This window comes from Salvia splendens, chromosome 20 (genome assembly GCF_004379255.2).
Source record: "Salvia splendens isolate huo1 chromosome 20, SspV2, whole genome shotgun sequence".
In the NCBI taxonomy this organism is placed as follows: domain Eukaryota; kingdom Viridiplantae; phylum Streptophyta; class Magnoliopsida; order Lamiales; family Lamiaceae; genus Salvia; species Salvia splendens.
The window spans coordinates 26834187-26853731 of NC_056051.1; the positions used below are offsets into that span (position 1 = coordinate 26834187).

At 37.5% G+C, this 19545-nt stretch overlaps 3 protein-coding genes across 4 annotated transcripts; all 3 read left to right on the forward strand.

Moving 5' to 3' along the window:
- The first annotated feature begins 709 nt into the window (after positions 1 to 709).
- On the forward strand, positions 710 to 4730 carry LOC121781172 (probable protein S-acyltransferase 7). The gene is made up of 5 exons (XM_042178886.1): positions 710 to 1001; positions 2202 to 2384; positions 2647 to 2940; positions 3682 to 3915; positions 3978 to 4730. Exons 1-5 carry the CDS (start codon positions 915 to 917, stop codon positions 4488 to 4490), a joined length of 1311 nt encoding a protein of 436 aa, XP_042034820.1. The 5' UTR covers positions 710 to 914; the 3' UTR covers positions 4491 to 4730.
- A 2134-nt stretch (positions 4731 to 6864) lies between these two features.
- Positions 6865 to 11031, forward strand: LOC121782642 (uncharacterized protein At2g33490-like). The gene is made up of 10 exons (XM_042180573.1): positions 6865 to 7168; positions 7683 to 7755; positions 8048 to 8122; positions 8737 to 8798; positions 8872 to 8940; positions 9014 to 9042; positions 9123 to 9330; positions 9424 to 9633; positions 9709 to 10702; positions 10872 to 11031. The coding sequence occupies exons 1-10, from the start codon at positions 7055 to 7057 to the stop codon at positions 10880 to 10882; spliced, it is 1845 nt and encodes a 614-aa protein (XP_042036507.1). The 5' UTR covers positions 6865 to 7054; the 3' UTR covers positions 10883 to 11031.
- A 2420-nt stretch (positions 11032 to 13451) lies between these two features.
- On the forward strand, positions 13452 to 17545 carry LOC121780850 (aspartokinase 2, chloroplastic-like). 2 transcript variants are annotated; one of them, XM_042178489.1, is made up of 13 exons: positions 13452 to 13543; positions 13701 to 14239; positions 14315 to 14397; positions 14479 to 14519; positions 14940 to 15094; positions 15243 to 15392; positions 15489 to 15584; positions 15811 to 15927; positions 16023 to 16142; positions 16225 to 16317; positions 16411 to 16533; positions 16689 to 16805; positions 17108 to 17545. In XM_042178489.1, exons 2-13 carry the CDS (start codon positions 13844 to 13846, stop codon positions 17297 to 17299), a joined length of 1683 nt encoding a protein of 560 aa, XP_042034423.1. In that variant the 5' UTR covers positions 13452 to 13543; positions 13701 to 13843; the 3' UTR covers positions 17300 to 17545. The 2 variants fall into 2 exon arrangements, with proteins under 2 accessions (XP_042034423.1, XP_042034424.1); XM_042178490.1 differs by lacking the exon at positions 13452 to 13543 and having other exon boundaries at positions 13705 to 14239; positions 16411 to 16527.
- Positions 17546 to 19545: the final 2000 nt, after the last annotated feature.

The window sequence follows — 19545 nt, forward strand, 5'->3', positions numbered from 1 at the left end:
AAGACCTAGAGTCCAACAATTTCTTTTACTACTATTTAATTTAATTACCATCCAAATTGAATTTAAATATAATTACAATTTGACGTAAAAAAATATGTGTTAATTTTTCAATTATTAGATGACCAATTATTTAGGGATAGTGAATTGAGACTTGATACTTTATTTTGTTTTTTCAATCTAAACTGCATTTTAAGAACTTACTATAGATGATTTGTGAATTATATTTAGTTTATTTGTTTCGAAATTAGATAACTATTAATTTGGATTGTCATTCGGAGTATTATTTATATGAATTTCATAATTGAGAACAATTAACATCCAAATTGAATTTAAATATAAAAATTTATCGTTAAAAATAGTTGGACTCTAGGTCTCTGATGTAAGATGAGTGGCTAAAGAATTGTCCAAATTGACCTTTGAATGTCTTAAGGGCATTTTCGTACGGAAAAATTTAAAATACCTCAAATGATATTAACTTATAGTTGACGGACCTAAAATGATATTTTCAAAGTTCACGAACCTAAAATGATACTTTGGCAAAGTTCATGAACCTAAAAAATCGTTCCCTTTTAATTTTATTATAGATTGATAATAGAAATGAAAGGAAGTAAAATACTAGTACTATATATCAATATTGTTTTGAGTATCACCAAAACATAATGGTTTTTTATGTAGACGTACATTTGAAAACTGGGCCTGGGCCCAGTTGACAACTATTGACTCAGTGGAGTGAAGAAACAGAAAATATCAAATTCCCATTTCCCCAAACACGCCCTTTTTCCATTCTCGCCGGAATTCTGCTCAGTTTACTGTTGAAAACTTTTTATGGTGGCAATATTGCTGGGAATTGGTGTGAAAGATTTGAACTTGAGAGTGGGAATTTGAGAAACAAGTCAGGAAACTGAGGTCGCAAAATGTATGTAGTGCCTCCCCCAAAGGGGTCCGGATCCGAAACCGGATCGGGCGAGGTCCGGATTTATCAGGCTTGGAAAGGAAGCAATGTGAGTTTTGATTATTTTCTTTTTCATAATTATACGTGTAGTGTGTTGTGGGATTGTTTGTTTATGCTGATTTGGGATTCTTTGCCATGGGTAGAAGAGGAGGCTGTAAATTGGGGATATGGGCATGTTTGTTTAAGTTTAATTTTCGCAGGGTTTTATCTGGTGGTTTTAGGGTGATGTTTGTGTTTCTCTTGAAGAATGTATAGTGGCTGTATTGGTTATGAGGGATTTAGCAATCAGGGAGAGTTTGATTTTAGGTGTTAATGTGCTAGCTCATCAAAGATTGGAGATGCTCATGCTACTGTATATAACTAAGTGCGGCGCATTTAAGATGTAAAAGGACTTGGTTTTATAGATCAGTAATCACGGTTTTGGGTGTTTGGTTTATGTGTTTATTGTGCAAGCTCATTGATGATTCGGCCTGCTGCCTTGTGTTATCTAAGTGCAGCGTGTTTAAGATGTAAAAAGACTTGGCTTTATGGATAAGTAATCGCGGTTTGGATGTTTGATTTAGGTGTTTATTGTGCTAGCTCATTGGTGATTCGGCTTGCTGCCTTGTATTTTCTAAGTTCAGCACGTTCAAGATGTAAAAAGACTTGGTTTTATAGATCATTAGTTGCGTTTTGGATGTTTGATTTAGGTGTTTATTGTGCTAGCTTATTGATGATTTGACATGCTGCCTTGTATTATCCAAGTGCAGCTAGTTTGAGATGTAAAAAGATTTGGCTATATTTGTAATGAGTGAATTAGCAATTGGGGAGAGTTCGATTTTAGGTGTTAACTGTGCTAGCTCATCAAAGATTCGACATGCTGCCTTGTATTATCTAAGTGCACCACGTAAAGATGTTATGGTAGTTTTTTTTTAATTTTCGAGCTTTTATTCTTGATGTTATGGTAGTTTTTTTTCGGGTTTTAGGTACCCTTGAGAGTCTTATTTAAGATTTGAGCATTTATTAGTTCCTCAGTGTAAGGCCACTTATTAGTAAATTGAGAATTAGATGCCATTTAGTCCTGAAATTACTGATACGCTTTGTTTTTCTATATTTGCATGATATTAGGTGTGCTGTGAAGCTCGATAAACACACAAACTTATGCAATTGACACTATGATTCATGACTCTGTGTTGCGTTGTTTCTTTTAGATTCTGCATTGATGATCCATTGTTGTTGAATGTTTAATCATTTGCTTTTATTATCGCAGAAATTCTTCCTTCAGGGAAGGTTTGTTTTTGGGCCTGATGTAAGATCACTGGCTCTCACTATATTCCTGATTGTTGCTCCCGTCTCTATTTTTTGTGTATTTGTTGCTCACAAGCTGATGGATGACTCCTTTGATAACTGGGGAGGATATGTTATGACAATCGCCATTGTTTTGACGTCATGTGTATGTCCTCTCTTTCTCTCTCTCACCCCCTCATCGTAGACATGTTTGTCAACAGTGCTTTTCGGTACTGCTAACTGATATTGTTATCTATTACTCGACTTTTCTCAAGTTCGCTTGAGAATCTCGAATCACTGCTGTAGCCACCTTTATTAGTTCTTCTTATTGTTTGAACTTTGTTTAACCACGTTTTTCGCACATGTTACATGAAACGATGGTTTATTTCTTTGGTCGAGCTTTTCATGCCAAAGTGTTCTAATTTCAGGATTTGATGCTTCTCCTGCTGACCTCCGGAAGAGATCCAGGTATAATTCCCAGAAACGCCCATCCGCCCGAGCCTGAAGTTTGTGATGATAATAACACCGGTGGCACTCAAACTCCACAGCTACGATTGCCTCGTATTAAAGAAGTAGAAGTAAATGGCACCACAGTGAAGATTAAGTACTGTGACACCTGCATGCTGTACAGACCACCCCGTTGCTCCCACTGTTCGATATGCAATAACTGCGTCGAACGATTTGACCACCACTGCCCTTGGGTTGGACAGTGCATAGGACTGGTAAGATAATTGCTGTAGTACATACTACATACTTTAAGGGTTATTGGTCGATAATATCACGAACTAATGGCTGAATTCCGGATTTTCCCACAAACTTAAAACTTGATCGTAAAAGTCCTGAACTTTGATTGTGTTTTGGGGTTTCCTTGGAGAAATCAAATCATATGCGGCTTGTTGGATAATCTAGGTGGACTAGTTGAACGGGAAAACAACGATGACACTTTCAAATAGATGTAAGTGATGTCGTTTCACGCAAACATTGCGATTAAACCTTATCCCAATTAAAATTAGGGTTCACGTTTAAATTTCTTCTTGTTCCTAGATGAAATTAAGGGTGAAAGGTTGAGTGTGCAGTATCCAAGGTTGTTAGTTATCTTCACCGAATTTCTTCCTTTTCTTAGATTAGATTCGATTCAATAAATGTCACGTATGAATCGGTAAAGGCCACGCATGATTCGATTTTACTGGAATTGTCAATCGTGAGAAATCCCAAGCACGATCAAGATTCATGATTTTTCCGGAATTTGACCATAGTTCGTGATATTAGTGACCAATAGCCTTTTTCTTTATAGTTAACACTAACATTGATCTAAGCTTTAAGGTTCTTGCAAGTAATTCCGTCCTTACGTTAAGCTTTGCCTGAAATCGCTATGTTATCCTATCGCAGTTTATGAATTTGGTTCGACTTTGAGAACTCCTCCTGCACGTATATATTCTGAAGTTTACACTCTTTTACTGCAGAGAAACTACCGGTTTTTCTTCATGTTTGTCTTCACTACCACCCTACTATGTGGATATGTTTTCGGCTTCTGCTGGTTTTACATCAGAAGGATCATGAATAATGACGAGACATCTATCTGGAGAGCATTGATCAAAACACCCGCCTCCATAGCTCTTATCATCTACACGTTTATCGCAGTTTGGTTCGTTGGCGGCCTTATGACGTTCCATCTCTATCTGATCTGCACAAATCAGGTGCGGAACTTCGTATTTTGCTATTTTTTCGTGCAGGCTTTAATATGCATCTTCGTTTGCAGACTACATACGAGAATTTCAGATATAGATACGACCGCCGTGCCAATCCCTATAACAAAGGGTTGCTGCTGAACTTCACAGAGACACTCTGTGGCTCGATACCTCCATCAAGGAACGATTTTAGAGCCAAGGTGCCGAGAGAAGCTGCTCTACCCGCTCGGTCCGTTGCTGGTGGTTTTGACAGTCCTAACACGGGGAAAGGTGGGGAAGACATCGAGATGGGGAGGAAGGGCGTGTGGGGGGATATTGGGTCGGTTTTAGATCAACATGAAGGCGAACTCAGTGGCAACGATGGGTTAAGCAGAAATAGTGGTGGATTAGGCGAAATGCATCCGGAGACGAGGAGTGGAGTGGACGAGGGTGGTGGAGGTCGGGGTGGAATGCATTCGAGCTGGGGGAGAAAGGGTGGGAACTGGGAGAGGTCTCCCGAGATCCTGGCTTTGGCTTCTAGAATGGCGGAGGGGAACCGGGGTGTTGGGAGTGGGAGCATCGGTGCGACGACGCAGCCGACGTAGGCAAGACTGACATTGTTGGGACAAACCATTTTCAGATGGTTGTTGTTCAAGGTGGAGTGGTGTTTGTTTGTAGTGTATTCAAGTTTGTTTGCAAAATCTCTCTCTCAACTTCATTGGAGTGGTGTTTGTTTGTAGTGTATTCAAGTTTGTTTGCAAAATCTCTCTCTCAATCTCAACTTCATTTGTATTAACCATCTCATCATGTCTACTTCTACTCAATGGACTTCTTATTCTACTCTATTCCCTCTCATCCCAACTGATTGACTCGCATTTTAACTCATTGTTTTTTTTCAGATTTACCCTTTTTTATTTTGAATGATACTTTTTTTACAAAAGTTGGTACAGTAATATTTTGATATTAATAACAAAGTTTGCTTGAAAATTCTTAATGGTAAGAAATACTTGACATATATATATATATATATATATCTATATATATATATATATGGGTTTTGATCTATGAAAAACCAAATTTAAATACAGAAACGCAAAACAGTGTCATGCCAAGCACATTTTTAGGTCATAGTTAGTTTATTTTTAGGTCATACTAACGAAGTATGACCTAAAATGATCTTAACATGACATTAAACTCAAATCTTATAATATGACATAAAACTGCTTAATTATGACCTTCCGTGTTTTGTGTTAATTATTGACCATTAGATCATCTAATCCTATGGCTGAGATTTGGGCTGCATTTCTGGATTTAAACACATACTTATTTTGATTATCATACCTATATACCTATACTATAGTGGGGAATTTATTCCTAACTTCACGTTAATATGGGGCCTTTGTCAGAAAAGGGAAATGCCATGTTAAGAAACATGCAAGTGAGGCTGTGAGGATGAATCCACGATGTAATGTTATTGTAGTGGTTTTCTAATTTTTTAAAAAAAATTTAGTGACATTTTTTGTTGATAATTAACTTTGTGACATTTTTCGGTGATCAAAACCTGATATTATACGTATTATCATGGAGCCTCCGTCAAGAGCCTTAGATATCAAACTCTAAAAGTTTGAGTTACTTACCTATGGAATTTAGTGATTTACCTTAAGTCACATTTAAAAAATACTTCATCCGTCCCACAATAATTGTCATTTTTTTCTATTTCGGTCCGTCTCACAATAATTGTCACACTTCATTTTTACATTTACCTTGTGCCACATTTAAAAAATACTCCCTCCGTCCCACAATAATTATCACTCTTTTCCATTTCGGTCCGTCTCACAATAATTGCCACACTTCATTTTTACATTTCCCTTATGCCACATTTAAAAAATACTCCATCCGTCCCACAATAATTGTCACTCTTTTCCATTTCGGTCCGTCTCACAATAATTGTCACACTTCATTTTTACATAAATGGTAAGTAAGTCACACATTCCACTAACTCACTTCATTAACATTTTATTATAAAACCAATATAAAAAGTGGTCTCACATTTCATTAACTTTTCCTATCAACTTTTCTGTATGGAGTATAAAATTTAAGTAATTTTTCACCAATAAAATAGAAACCCAAAATTTGGATATAATTCATGTATTTATTGAAGCTAAGTCAAGAATCGATTAATTGTATTCCCATGCAAACATCTCCGGCTTAATTAAATTCCCATCAACAGTTTCAACTTTCAACATGTGGAAGAAAACTTTAATAAATGGGAGAACAAAGAAATGATTAAATAAGACAAGTTTGACCATCTTTTAGGAGGGCAAACTAAGTCAATAAAGCAATCATATATTTTCTCTCTTTTTTTAAAGTAATACTCCCTTAGTTAGATAATCTAATAGTCTCGTTTTCTCATTTTAATCCAATCAGGATTGACGCTGCAATAGAAATACGATCATTTTCATAAGCACTAAGTTCAATATCTCTCACGATATTTATTGACAATCAGTGAAAATTCTGAATTTTCGATATAATATCAATATATTTAATGATATTTGTTTTGACGATCAATATTTCCATTTATTTCATTTTAGTCCAATCAGCATGAGCACCATAGTGGGATTACAGCCTTATGGTTGAAAAATACAACTATGTGAATCAGCAGGTGGCTTTATTACTACCATCTTTGCATGCACCCAGTCCATCTTCGCCAATTCTCAATCTATCCTATGTTAGTGTTTAGTCAAACTCGAAAATGAATTGTCTTACCAGAGCCTTTGTCCTAGTAGTAAGGAGCTTAGACATTATTGCATAAGGTGCTAAGTTCGAAAGAAGTTATTTTTTTTAAACAAAAATTAGGCTATTGTTATCCGCAACTAAAATTACCAAAAAGGACATGGAAGAGACGTCTGTCAGTCTCCATTGCTAATTTTATTTATTTATTATATTAAGACTGTTTGTAACAGAAGCAGAAGAGCTGAATTTGCTTCCCACTTCTGCATCTCTCTCTCTCTAAATTATACTACACACTTTTTCCCCTTTCTTCTTTCATCTTCGTATAATATATTGCTGTTTGATTGATTGATTGATGTAGTTGCTGAAAAATTCCGGTTAGTCTCGTTGGATTTCATAGTAGTAGAAAGTGGAATTACTGCAGCTGGTTCTGACGGAGATGAAATCGCCACTGGGGAAGCTGAGAAGATTGGGGCTGAGCAAGGGCGAGCCAGAGGAGGATTTGGATCACCATATCTGGGTGCATATAGATGGTTTAGCTCAAGCAGCAAAGGTGCAATCTAATTATTGCACCCTTTGGTTTTTCCGCTCTCGATTGAGCTTTGAATTTGGCTCTAGTTGTAGTGAATCGAGTAGATTACCCCTCAATTCACTCGTTACACTGCGTCGGAATTCAGATCCTAGGTCAATTTTGTGCATAGTTATGGTGCATTGCTTTTGATGCCAATGCTGACGACTTACTCCACTAATGTCTGTGGTTTGCTGATAAAATCTTACTTATTAGCTTTGATATATGTGTGAATAGTTGGTGTGGTGTTTGAAGAGACGAGTGGAACTGAATTCATGTGTTTTAGGATTTTTTTGCTTGGCTTGATTTTAGAAAACTCGACTTAAGATTCCGTTTAGTTGCTATGAGTGAAGCGGCAAGCTTGTGAAAAATGCGTTGATAGTTCTTGGTGCTACTGCTTTTTGAGTTATTCATAATTGGAGTAGCGTCTCACCATGTATGGGGAATTATGTACATGTTTCGAGATAAGTAGGCTGTATTTGCTGTGTTTCGTTTGCAGGATATGAAGGATATGAGAGCATGCTATGATGGCTTACTTTCTGCTGCAGCTGCTTCGGCAAATAGTGCTTATGGTACAATTTTTTTTATATGTTTATTTTGTAGCTCACATCCTTCTCTTTTGGGTGGAAAGAGCTGGATTTTGCTTTGAATTGTGTTGTTATCTTGCTTGATAGTAGTCCTTTTTCTTTTGAAGTTTCAAAAACTTATGGATATTAGTATTAGTATCTAATCATTCGGACTGTTATCGTTCAGTTTAGAACATACTGTATATACTTACAGTATGTTAGTAGAACAAACATCTATAAATAGATTGTCCTTTATAAATCTTGTCTTATATGTGACAATGAACATATTATCCTACAGAGTTCTCAGAGTCGTTGATAGAGATGGGAAATTGTTTATTGGACAAAACTGCAATGCATGACGATGGAGAAAGAGGTGAGTGCCAGTGGCTTCAACTACTAGCCATTTCTTTGTTTTTTATTGAATGAAATGTGCGTGGTGATGCTATTATGTTTTTCATTTGGCTTTCTTTATATGGCTTGAAAAGGTGAATGGATACATTAAACAAGAAATGATATTTAATGATGTTATGCACAAGAACTGAGGGATAGGATAAGTCCAAGATATGCTGCTTGGCGCAAAAACCAATTGGATCTATAAGTGGCTTAGTTCTGTAGCTTGTACATTTGTAGTCTTAAATTTTCTAGATTTAATTTTGCTATTTTACTGATCATAATTGTAAACAAAGTGAGTTTATTAGTTATGTTTGAATAAAATTCAATTGATTCAAGTACATCTTGAGCTTCCAATGGCTTATCATTTCTCATAAATTGTGACATTTTTTATTAACAAGAGTATAAGAAAATTATGAAATGTTGCTTTGCTTTTGATCTTGGGTTCTCTCAGTTTCATTTACTCTAAATTTTGTTTCTTTCTGTGATTTTTTTATCAAAGCATTTTCCTTTTGCTTTTGGTGTGAACATAATTGGATGTTGCAAAATGTTGGGAAAACAAAGTAACTTTCTACAAGATTTTCTATGATTGTGCAGGAGGTGCAATATCATTGCTGGGAAGAGTGCAGCTTGAACTTCAGAAACTTGTTGATAGCTATGTTAGTATATGTTGTTATCAATCTCTTGCAGTACTTAGAATGTTAAGTTAACTCATCAATTCCTGTATTTCAGCGGTCTCATATTATCATGACCATTACACATCCATCAGAATCTCTCCTGAGTGAGCTACAGAAAGTGGAGGTCCAAGCACTATCCTACTCATTTTTATCCTATATTGTGAATATTTTTAGTTAACTATTCTTCATTGCTTCAGGAGATGAAATTGCAGTGTGACGAGAAAAGGTTTTTGCTCATTCCCTGCAGCTTTTTGCCGGATATTCTTCACCATTTTATGTTCTTATGCTTGCACGTATGAATTACAGAGAGATCTTCGAGTACATGTTGGGACAATTTAGAGAAAAAAGAAAATCACGACATGCGAAGGGGGAAACTTTTACCTCGGAGCAATTGAAGGCGGTTCGTGATGAATATGATGAGGTTTCAAGGCTGTGCATTTTTCGTGTAGAATCACTGAAGCAAGGGCAGTCCCGGAGTCTTTTAACACAGGCAGCTCGCCACCATGCAGCACAGGTTTTTGTATTTTTATTGTTTTTTTATTAAGTCTTCAATAGTTTTCCCTCCTGAATTTTCATGTATGTTTGTTTTGGACTTTTCTGAAACCAGTTAAACTTTTTCCGGAAAGGACTAAAATCTCTTGAAGCTGTAGAGCCTCATGTTAGAAATATTGCAGAAAAGCAGCACATTGACTATGAGTTAAGTGAATTGAATGATGTGGACAGTTTTCAGACTAATGATGATGGGGAATTAAGTTTCGACTATAGCCTAAACAGGAAAGAGCCTGAAAATGCTACCACGTCCAGGAATTCAATGGAGGTGAGCTTTTCAATGATCAAATTGTTAAACTTGTGTTATTTGTGTCTGAATTATCCTGTTACACTGAATTCACAGCTAGATCAGATGGGTGTATCAAGTTCCCAAACATCACAAATAAAAAATCTTGAGATGCAGATAAGCTTTGGCAGAAACCAAGGGGACGTATTCTTTAGTGAAAAACGTAGAGCAGGTATTCATTCTGCTCCATTATATGCTGAGAAGTTTGACCCTGCCGAAAGAATTAGAGAAATGAGGAATTCTGCACAGAAATATAGCAGACATGTTCTTCCCACTCCTGATAATCCAAAGAGTTCGACGAATAGCTCTACATCCCTGTCTGGCACCATAAGCTCCTCCGGTGGGAGCTCGAAAAATCTGTGGCATTCATCTCCACTGGACATTGAGAAGCAGAAGAAAATCGTAGAGGGCCATATATCGGCACACAAGCTTCCAAAATCTCAGGTGCTAGCTGATGATAACAGCAACAAGAAGCATTTTCTCCCTCTACCCCCTTCTGTCCCGCAGTTGGACACACGGAGTGGATCTGATAGCCAAAAGATAAAAAGGCAAGCCTTTTCTGGCCCGATAGTCAGCAAATCATCTAACAAGCAGCCACTCGTACCCACCAGTGGACCTATCAGCTCTACTGAAGTTTCTGGATTACATGGTTCTGTTTCTGGTCTTCCACCACCCCCGTTGACTCTGCCTCAGAATGCTCCACCTCTGCCCGCATCTTCTCCCAAAATAAGTGAGCTTCACGAGCTCCCTCGACCCCCTGAACCTTTCGGCTCCAAGGCCATGCATTCTGCTGGGGCTATCGGACACTCAGCTCCATTAGTCAGTAGAAATCGAGAAATTTCTCCTACTAATAGGAACCGATACACGTCATCAAAAGAAGGGTCTCCACTTCCTCTCCCGCAACTAACTGTCTCCAGAAGTTTCTCTATACCCTCTAGTAGTGAGAGAGCAACAGCATTTCATCCAGGAAAGACAGAAAATGTCCCTTCTCCCCCGTTAACGCCCCTCTCCTTATCAACCATGAAGTCACCAAACTCTGGTCGGATCAGAGGTATAAAAGTGAATGATTTTAACAGTTATGTCTTCTACTATTATATACTACTATGACTGCCTTCATCCGTATACAGAACTCTTGAGTTTCACTTGTCAATCACGCATTTGAAATTGCGTTATGAGATGAATACCCATCTGAATCCAAATCTAAATTTTTGCCGATGCAGGTGGCAGCTGAAGTAACCTTCACCGGTCCACAAGCAGTTGTAGTTTTCTGGAGTTAGCGTCTTACGGTATTTTACCCGCGTCTTTGCTGGGTGAAAGTTTGTATATAATGTTGTTTTTACTTTGTTTTTACGTTCGATTCGATCAATAACGTTTACTCCATCTGCGGCTTCAGTTTACTTTTGATTTTATTGATTGTCATACAGTTTAGAGGGTATTTGGCTAAAATAACTTATTTTAGGAGAGGTTATATAGCTTACTCTCTCCGTCCGTGAATATCTGTTCTATTTTGACTTGGATTCGAGTTTAAAAAATGTAAAGGAAAGTGATGAGATAGAGTGTGAATCATATTATTAATATAGGCTTTGAATCTATATATGCACATTATGTGATACATGAAAGAAATTGCATTAGGTATTAGTATAAGGTGTCTGAATATCTGATTTATATATTTAATAAATTAATAAAACATGAAAGAAATTGCAACACTTCTTCTTTTATTTATATTGTAATTGATCATAAATATTTTATGACTTTAATATTTTAAAGATAGTTTTCTTTCTCTAATATTGAAATTATTATATAAATTTATTATTTTATTAAATTACAAAAATATAGGTATGACTTATTCTATGGCCAAAAAACATTTTTCAATGATAAATAGTTGACTTTATTGAAGTTGGCGTGCAAAAGCAATACATAAATTCAAATTCCAATTTCTCACTCTTTTTTACTTTTTATTTATTAATTTTCATATGTTAATATTTGAAAATTAAAACCTTCGTCGTCACTAGAAAGATACATAGAAAAGCGTTGGAGTGAAATTTTACTACTAGCTGATCTCACTTCTCATAAATTGTGACATTTTTTTTATCAACAAGACATATATCTTTGTTTCTCTCGGTTTCTTTGACTCTAAATTTTGTTTCTTTCTATAGTTTCTTTCTATAATTTCTTCCAAATATGGAGTCAGCAATTTTTGTGTTTTTTGGACTTTTATTGATACTTAGTACTATAATTCAAGTGGGTTTGAATCTACATACGCATATTAGCATAAGGTGTATGAATATCTGATTTATATATATTTAATAAAATAATTAAACATGAACGGAGTTGGTACACTTGATCTTTTATTTATGATTTTTGTTATTTACTCTATTTGCTAATTTAATAAGTAATAGTGTAATACAGTAAACCGTTACTCTTTTGGCAATAGTATTATAATTGATCAAAATAAGTTTGTGACTTCAAAGATAATTTTCTTCTCTATATATACTAGAGGTTGATATAAGCATTAGCGCCAGTTTTTTTAGCCCTGATAGGAATTAGTTGGTTAGGATTTGGGCCTGGATTATTTGCTTGGACAAGCCTGTTTAGTGATCCAATTAAACATATGTTTTGTAACGGACAAAATTTCTCTTTTTTCACTCCCTTGTTTTATACGACGTGACTCTAGCTGGAGTCCATGCAATTGACTAATGTGTCCCTACTATTCACATAGAAAATACCAAATATGCTCCTCCCGCCATCAACCCTAGAACTCCCGCGGAAATTGCTGACCCTTCAACGTCAAAATTCACGCAGGTAATTCATCACCGCGTATTGTCGATCAAGTTCTGAGTTTGTTCTGAGTCTGAGAACTAAATATTTGTGTTTTTATTAATGTAGATGTCACAATCCTTTCGTACCAATGGTGGTCAGCAAATTCCTTATGCATCCAAAGGTTGTTGTGCATGCCATATGAGGAATTTTGTTTAAGTTTACATGTGAATGAGTACTTATCTATTATACATGTAACATAATGCAGATAGGACGCGTCGTGCATGGAGCGACAGAGAGGAAATCTTCTTGCTGGGAATAATGAAGGAGTTGGTTGCTAATGACTGGAAGCCCGATAACGGCTTCAGATTTGGGTATCAAATGAAAGCGGAAGAGGCAATGCGCCGAGAGAAAGTAGGGCTCCAGTTATTTTAATGGTAAAGCAAGGCAGACACAAAACACAATTATTACAATCTCTTTGTATCCATTACTAAATATAATAAAAAAAATACTACTTGTATTCCAAATTTAGTTAGTTCATAGCTATTTTTTCTCTTCTATTTTCACCATATTTTCTTTTTTATCGTATTTTATTAATTATACAGTACTATTAAAATATGTATCATCCTAAATAAGATTATTTTTTAATATGCAATAAAGAGTATTTTATTTTTTTTACATTAAAAAATACTATATTATTATGTACTTATATCTTATTATATTTTAATATATATTTCATTTGATAATATATATCAATCACACTTAATTATAAAAACAATATAATACTACTATATATGATTCCAAATATAACGTTTATTATGATTATTCAGTCACTCCATTAATAAATGTTATTGGAGTATTTACTACTAGTATTTTGTTTCTATAAACTTGATTGACTGCATTATAAATCAAGTGTTAATTGCTTAATGAAATGTTGTCCCACCTTTTTATTTGTTTTTATTAATTATAAAAACAACACAATTAATTATAAAAACACCTTTTTATGCAAGTGTGCAGATATAGAAAACGTTGCAACTGTTAATAGCTGGTGCTCTGCCGCGCAGTTTGCCCTCCGCCAAAACCATCTCATTTCTTCCGCGCCGCCGCTCCCCTCGCCCTATACACCTCATCTCAGGTGCGTTTCCGATTGAAACAATGCAATTTCAGCTCAAACTGTTAAATCATGAAATGATAGTACTATACAATGTTTGTTGTTTGCACCATTTTTTTCGCAGTGCGTTTATGTTAACCTGATTGATTCAATGCGATCGTACGTTTTTTCTCCTTTTTAGGCGTTTTGACGTTTTTCCGCTCGCTTTTCTCCGATAGCTCAGCCTCAGCTCATTCCGCTTCCGAAAAGATCTGCTTTAAATTCATCAGTCGAAATTTCTTCATTCTCTCCGCCATTAATAAGTACGCGAGGATCCAATTTGGCATGGCGGCGACATTGCATTTGTGTACCGAGTTTTTCTCCAAGAGCAAAAATGCTTCCGTATATCAGCCTATGGAGCTTCTTCGTAGGCAGCAATGTCTTCATTTCACGGCTCCGTTGCCGACGTGGCAGCCTTCCCTTTCGACTCACTGTTTGTCACTGAGGTTGAGATGTGAGGGTGGTAGGGCTGATGTGCTTGAAAGGAGTGACGCTCAGAGCCGCGGCTCTGATCAAACACCGAGCGAGAATGAGCTGACTTGCGTGATGAAGTTTGGCGGTTCGTCTGTTGCCTCAGCCGAGAGGATGAGAGAAGTGGCTGGCCTCATTCTTAGCTTTCCGGACGAAAGACCTGTCGTTGTTCTTTCTGCCATGGGGAAAACGACCAACAAGCTCTTATCGGTATTCGTTACGCTGTGATTTCTTCGGTATCCTCCTTTCGTAACTTGTTTTCTGATCATGAGGCTTGTGTTGCAGGCTGGAGAGAAGTCTGTCACTTGTGGTGTTTCGAATGTGTCTGATCTCGAAGAATTGGCCTTCATCAAAGAGTTGCATCTGAGGTTGTTTGGCTTTATGTTTGCAAGTTTTCCATTTTTTATAGGAAATGGTTTTCTGAAAGAGTTCTGCTTCGTTGTATTCAGGACTGCGGATGAGCTAGGAGTGGAGAGCACAATTATATCTAGTGAGTGACACTTCTTCTGGAATCTTGGTTTTATAAAGCCACACCAATTGGTTTTATCGTATGCATGAGCTGATAAAAAGTTGCTTGCTGGAAGGGGTATATTATATGTAGGACCAGTGGCTAGTAAATTTTCTGTCTTGATTGCTTGCCATTGAAATCCATTTTGCTTATGCCTTATGCATTTTATGTCAGCTTAATGTAGTGGATCGCATGCTTATATGCATAATTAACTATCTCAACTATGATAACTCTATCTCTAGGTGAATATTGTGTTGGTTGTTGTTTAGTTAAGTCCTCGTCTAGTCGTCTGAGAAATCACTCTGGACAAAGTTTCCATCTTCTTAAGTATTTGCGCCATAGTTCTTGTTATTGACAGTTTAATCTCTTTATTGTTGATTTTTATTCAAAACAATTCTGCAGAACACCTGTTTGAGTTGGAACAGCTTTTGAATGGGATTGCTATGATGAAAGAGATGACACCAAGAACAAAAGACTACCTGGTTTCTTTTGGGGAATGCATGTCCACAAGGCTTTTTGCTGCCTATTTGAATAAAATAGGCGTAAAAGCTGGACAAGTATGCTTTCTTCATATCATTTAATAATAAATCATTATAGGATTATAATTGTCTGTACATATTTTATACAGAGAATAATATATTATGATTAACGTCTGCCAGCACACCACATTGTTGTATAACAGCAACATTTTACATCTTTTTGCAGTATGATGCCTTTGACATTGGTTTTATAACCACTGATGATTTCACCAATGCGGATATTTTAGAAGCAACCTATCCAGCTGTGGCAAAGAGATTGCATGGGGATTGGATTAATGATTCTGCTATTCCTATTGTTACTGGCTTCCTTGGGAAGGTGGATCCCCGATGATCCTATATTATATTTCATTTATTCATATGGTTACCTCGTACATTTTTCAGTGAATTATGAGGGTATTTGGCCTTATTGTAGGGTTGGAGAAGTTGTGCAGTGACCACGCTAGGGAGAGGTGGTAGCGACTTAACTGCCACAACAATTGGGAAAGCTTTGGGTTTAAGAGAAATCCAGGTTAACCATCATCGATTCTTATTTGTATTCTTTTTATGCTGCTTAAATTACTAAAGCCCTCTCACTTACATGAAACCGATTCACATTTTCAAACTCTTTTAATCCAATTCTTGGAGTTGTAACCATGGTATTAGATGTTGTAATCTCCCATGTCCGCTCTATTGTATGAACTACATTTATATGATGTTGTGAGGTTGACAATAATCAACTGTTCTATCCGTTTTAGGTGTGGAAAGATGTTGATGGCATCCTCACATGTGATCCTAATATATATTCCCGTGCTGCACCTGTGCCCTATCTAACTTTCGATGAAGCTGCTGAACTTGCTTATTTTGGTGCCCAGGTATCACTAACACTTCTGAATATTATTTCCTACTAGGGTCTCCTTTTATTATTCGTATGCTGCTCTACTAAGCCAAGTTTTTTTTTGGTTTAAAGGTCCTCCATCCACAGTCCATGAGGCCTGCTAGGGAAGGTGGTATTCCTGTGCGGGTGAAGAACTCTTACAATCCAAAAGCTCCAGGAACCCTTATCACTAGATCAAGGGACATGAGTGAGGCTAGTTGCTTAATTGCGTTGAGAAACAGTTTTATTTCTAATGAAGTAATGTTGTTCACGTATTTTTCTCATGTATGTGCAGGCTGTACTTACTAGCATTGTCTTGAAAAGGAATGTTACAATGTTGGATATCGTGAGCACAAGAATGCTTGGCCAGGTTGGTTTTCTTGCTAAGGTAAGCAATGCCTATATTTATGTCAACATAGTTGCAATCACCATTAGTTTTATCATTTCCTTTTGCACTTCACTTAATATTTGCTTTGCGTAGGTTTTCGCAATTTTTGAGGATCTAGGCATATCCGTTGATGTTGTTGCCACTAGTGAAGTGAGTATTTCCTTGACGTTGGACACTTCCAAGCTTTGGAGTAGAGAACTTATCCAGCAGGCAAGCGTATGATATTAGAACTTCATTTACCTAAATATTTCTTTTTTGAGCTAATTTTAATCAGTTTCCTATTTCTAGCTCATGAGTGTATGTTTTCCTAACCTTGAAAGTTTAATATTTGTTGGAAAAAGTTCTCAGCCCGCTTCGCATTTCCTGATCAGGAATTAGACCATGTGGTGGGAGAACTAAAAAAAATTGCTGTTGTAAATCTTCTCCAGCACAGATCTATCATCTCTCTCATTGGAAATGTTCAGAGATCCTCACTGATAATCGAAAAGGTGTGCCGTCTTATTCAAACCTCACTAACTTTGCTTATCCTCAAATATATGGAATGGTTTCCCTAAGAATAACTGTCACCATGATAAACAAAGAGTTGCTGCAACGTCCAAGATTCCCATGTCGACTTCCATTTATCTCGTTCTTCTCAAGTTGTCTCATGCTATTATCTACCTTAAAGTGATTCACGTGTATTTCTACCTTAAACAACTGTAATTTGTACTCGTTGATTTCTTTGTCAGAAAGCTTCCAGATTACTACATTGTAAACTTGGTTCATGCTAATGATTTCTTAATGTGGGCAGGCGTTCCATGTCCTTCGCGGTAATGGAGTAAACGTTCAGATGATCTCTCAAGGTGCTTCGAAGGTGAATATATCATTGATCGTAAACGACAGTGAAGCAGAACAATGTATAAGGTCTCTTCACACAGCCTTCTTTGAGACGGATCTTTCTGGACTTGTTTGCAAAAGTAACTCTCAAACTGGTTCAGTTTGAAGTCTCTGCAGCATCCATAATCTTCTGAAAACGGCTATATTGCCTTCCTAGTTAGAATTGTTATCAGATTGATCAGATTTTAGTTTTAGATCATATGATTTGTTGGATTCTTGCAGTAGAGAGACTAGACTGCCTCTTTGTGCAAACGGTAATGCAAAAGTATAGTATGTTTTTTCCAGATATCCTTTGGTTTGATTGTTCTTGACTTCATAATTAATAATACTAGAGTAGGGATGTAATTGTACGTGAATAGAGCTATTCGAGATTCGACTTGAAAGAAGCTCGTTCGGACCTCAATTTGATAGTAGATGAGCCAACCTTGAGAGTCGAGCATGATTTCGAGCTGGACAATTTTGTCGAGCCGAAGCCTAGTGGTCCTCAGTTTTTTGGGTTGTAAATGTATAGAGCTATTTGAATTTCTACTTGAAAAATAAGTAGTTCGAACATGCTGAGCATTAGCCTGATTTCAAGCTCGATAGTTTTATAGAGCCAAGCTCTAGCCTGATGAAGCTTGGTTTCGCGGACATGTTTGAGTTAAAACATGAACCTACGATCGACTTCGAAAACTTCGAAAATAGATTCATCAAGATTACATTTTAAATGTATTTCAAAACTTTCACTACTTATTTAACGAGTATGAGCTTACCAACTCATAATACAAATATCAAACGAGCTTAGCATGCCTCAAGCTCGAATATCGAAAGTTTTGTAGGGTAGATAACTCATCTATCTTGAAGTTATTTGACCTGAAATATTTTTTTATCATGTTTTGTCTTACCTATTGATTGATCCGCGAATTTCTGATGTTAGTAAATGCTGATAGAGAATACAGATCACGACACAGAGATTTACGTGGTTCGATTTACTGAAGTAAATCTACGTCCACGGGAAGAAGGGAGGGCAAGATTGTATTGCTTGATCTGGGATTACAGCTTACAACACAGACTTGCTATATGATGTTTTATCTCTAGAGAGCTTAACCTTTTTCTATCTGATCTAAGTTCTATTTATACATTGAACTAAGATCGTGGCTTGCATCACCACTAATGATGGTTGTGGATGTCGTGGAGGTCATGGAGGTCCTGCATGTAGCGTAGGTCATGGCCTACGATCGTGGCCTGAGTTGACACCACGTGGTAGTGGGTGTGTTGGAAGTTGTGGAAATCCTGTATGGGTCCACTAACTCCTTGTTCGGTCGAATACTGAGACCGAACTGCTTTGGTTGCCGATCTGAGAGTAGAGCTTGATGCCGACCTGAGAGCAGAGCTTGATTGGTTGGCTTTTACCGAGCTGTAGGCTGAGGCCGAACTCTTACTGAGACCGAACTGCTTTGGTTGCCGATCTGAGAGTAGAGCTTGATGCCGACCTGAGAGCAGAGTTTGATTGGTTGGCTTTTACCGAGCTGTAGGCTGGGGCCGAACTCTTTTACCGAGCTGTAGGCTGGGGCCGAACTCTTTGGTTGTGCCGAACTGAACTCTTTAGTCATGCCGGACTGATACTCTTTGCCGAACTGATACTCTTTCTTGGGCTTTAGGCTGATGGGCCGTCATTGCTGTTGGGCTTGTTTAGTACGCACCCCATCACTACCCCCCCCCGAAGGGCGAAGTGAATCACTTCGGCGAAGTGAGTCACTTCGGCATTCTGGATAAAGGCAAGGGGGAGGCTGATGTCAGGGGACGTGCCTTGCATTAAATGCGACAGTAAAATCCGGCCGTTGAATCCTGAAAAGGTGGGATTCGAAACGGTGCGACGATTTTGAAATCTTCGCCGAATCTGATAAATACCTCCTTTCTTCATCATTGAAGCACTTTTGCGACTGCTTCTTCTGCACTCTCTTTTTTGCGAAAATTCTCTCTCCGCTTTCAAGAATTTCTTCAGACTTTCTTCACCTTCAAAAAGTAAGAAAAATGTCTTCTTCTTCTTCTTCGGAGTCGGGTAGCGGTAGGAGAGGCGGTAAGGGGTCTTCTGGCCGGAAAGAGTCCGGGGAGAAGACCGTAGAGTATTTCCATAGTATTTTGAGTAAGGATACTGTGATATCCCTACCCGAAAAATACTTTTTTCCTGGGGGGAAGGCGGTGGTACCTGACGGTGATCATAGGGCTGACTCCCCGCCGGAGGGTTACGCCACCGTGTACGAGGCCTGCTTAGAATGCGGGCTTCGTTTCCCCCTCCCTTCTGCCTTTATAGATTTACTAGATTTTTTTCAGCTTCCTTTAGGCCAGGTGACTCCGAACTCTTGGAGGCAC

What these genes read in the sequence shown, in the direction of transcription:
- LOC121781172 (XM_042178886.1), top strand. Translation starts at nt 915, where the DNA reads ATGTATGTAGTGCCTCCCCCAAAGGGGTCCGGATCCGAAACCGGATCG. An exon ending in CCATTGTTTTGACGTCATGT is followed by an intron (nt 2,385 to 2,646) that starts GTATGTCCTCTC and finishes TTCTAATTTCAG; the next exon opens with GATTTGATGCTTCTCCTGCT. An exon ending in ATCTGATCTGCACAAATCAG is followed by an intron (nt 3,916 to 3,977) that starts GTGCGGAACTTC and finishes CTTCGTTTGCAG; the next exon opens with ACTACATACGAGAATTTCAG.
- LOC121780850 (XM_042178489.1), top strand. Translation starts at nt 13,844, where the DNA reads ATGGCGGCGACATTGCATTTGTGTACCGAGTTTTTCTCCAAGAGCAAA. An exon ending in TGGGTTTAAGAGAAATCCAG is followed by an intron (nt 15,585 to 15,810) that starts GTTAACCATCAT and finishes TATCCGTTTTAG; the next exon opens with GTGTGGAAAGATGTTGATGG. An exon ending in TTGCTTATTTTGGTGCCCAG is followed by an intron (nt 15,928 to 16,022) that starts GTATCACTAACA and finishes TTTGGTTTAAAG; the next exon opens with GTCCTCCATCCACAGTCCAT.
- LOC121782642 (XM_042180573.1), top strand. Translation starts at nt 7,055, where the DNA reads ATGAAATCGCCACTGGGGAAGCTGAGAAGATTGGGGCTGAGCAAGGGC. An exon ending in AGAAACTTGTTGATAGCTAT is followed by an intron (nt 8,799 to 8,871) that starts GTTAGTATATGT and finishes CCTGTATTTCAG; the next exon opens with CGGTCTCATATTATCATGAC. An exon ending in CGTCCAGGAATTCAATGGAG is followed by an intron (nt 9,634 to 9,708) that starts GTGAGCTTTTCA and finishes CTGAATTCACAG; the next exon opens with CTAGATCAGATGGGTGTATC.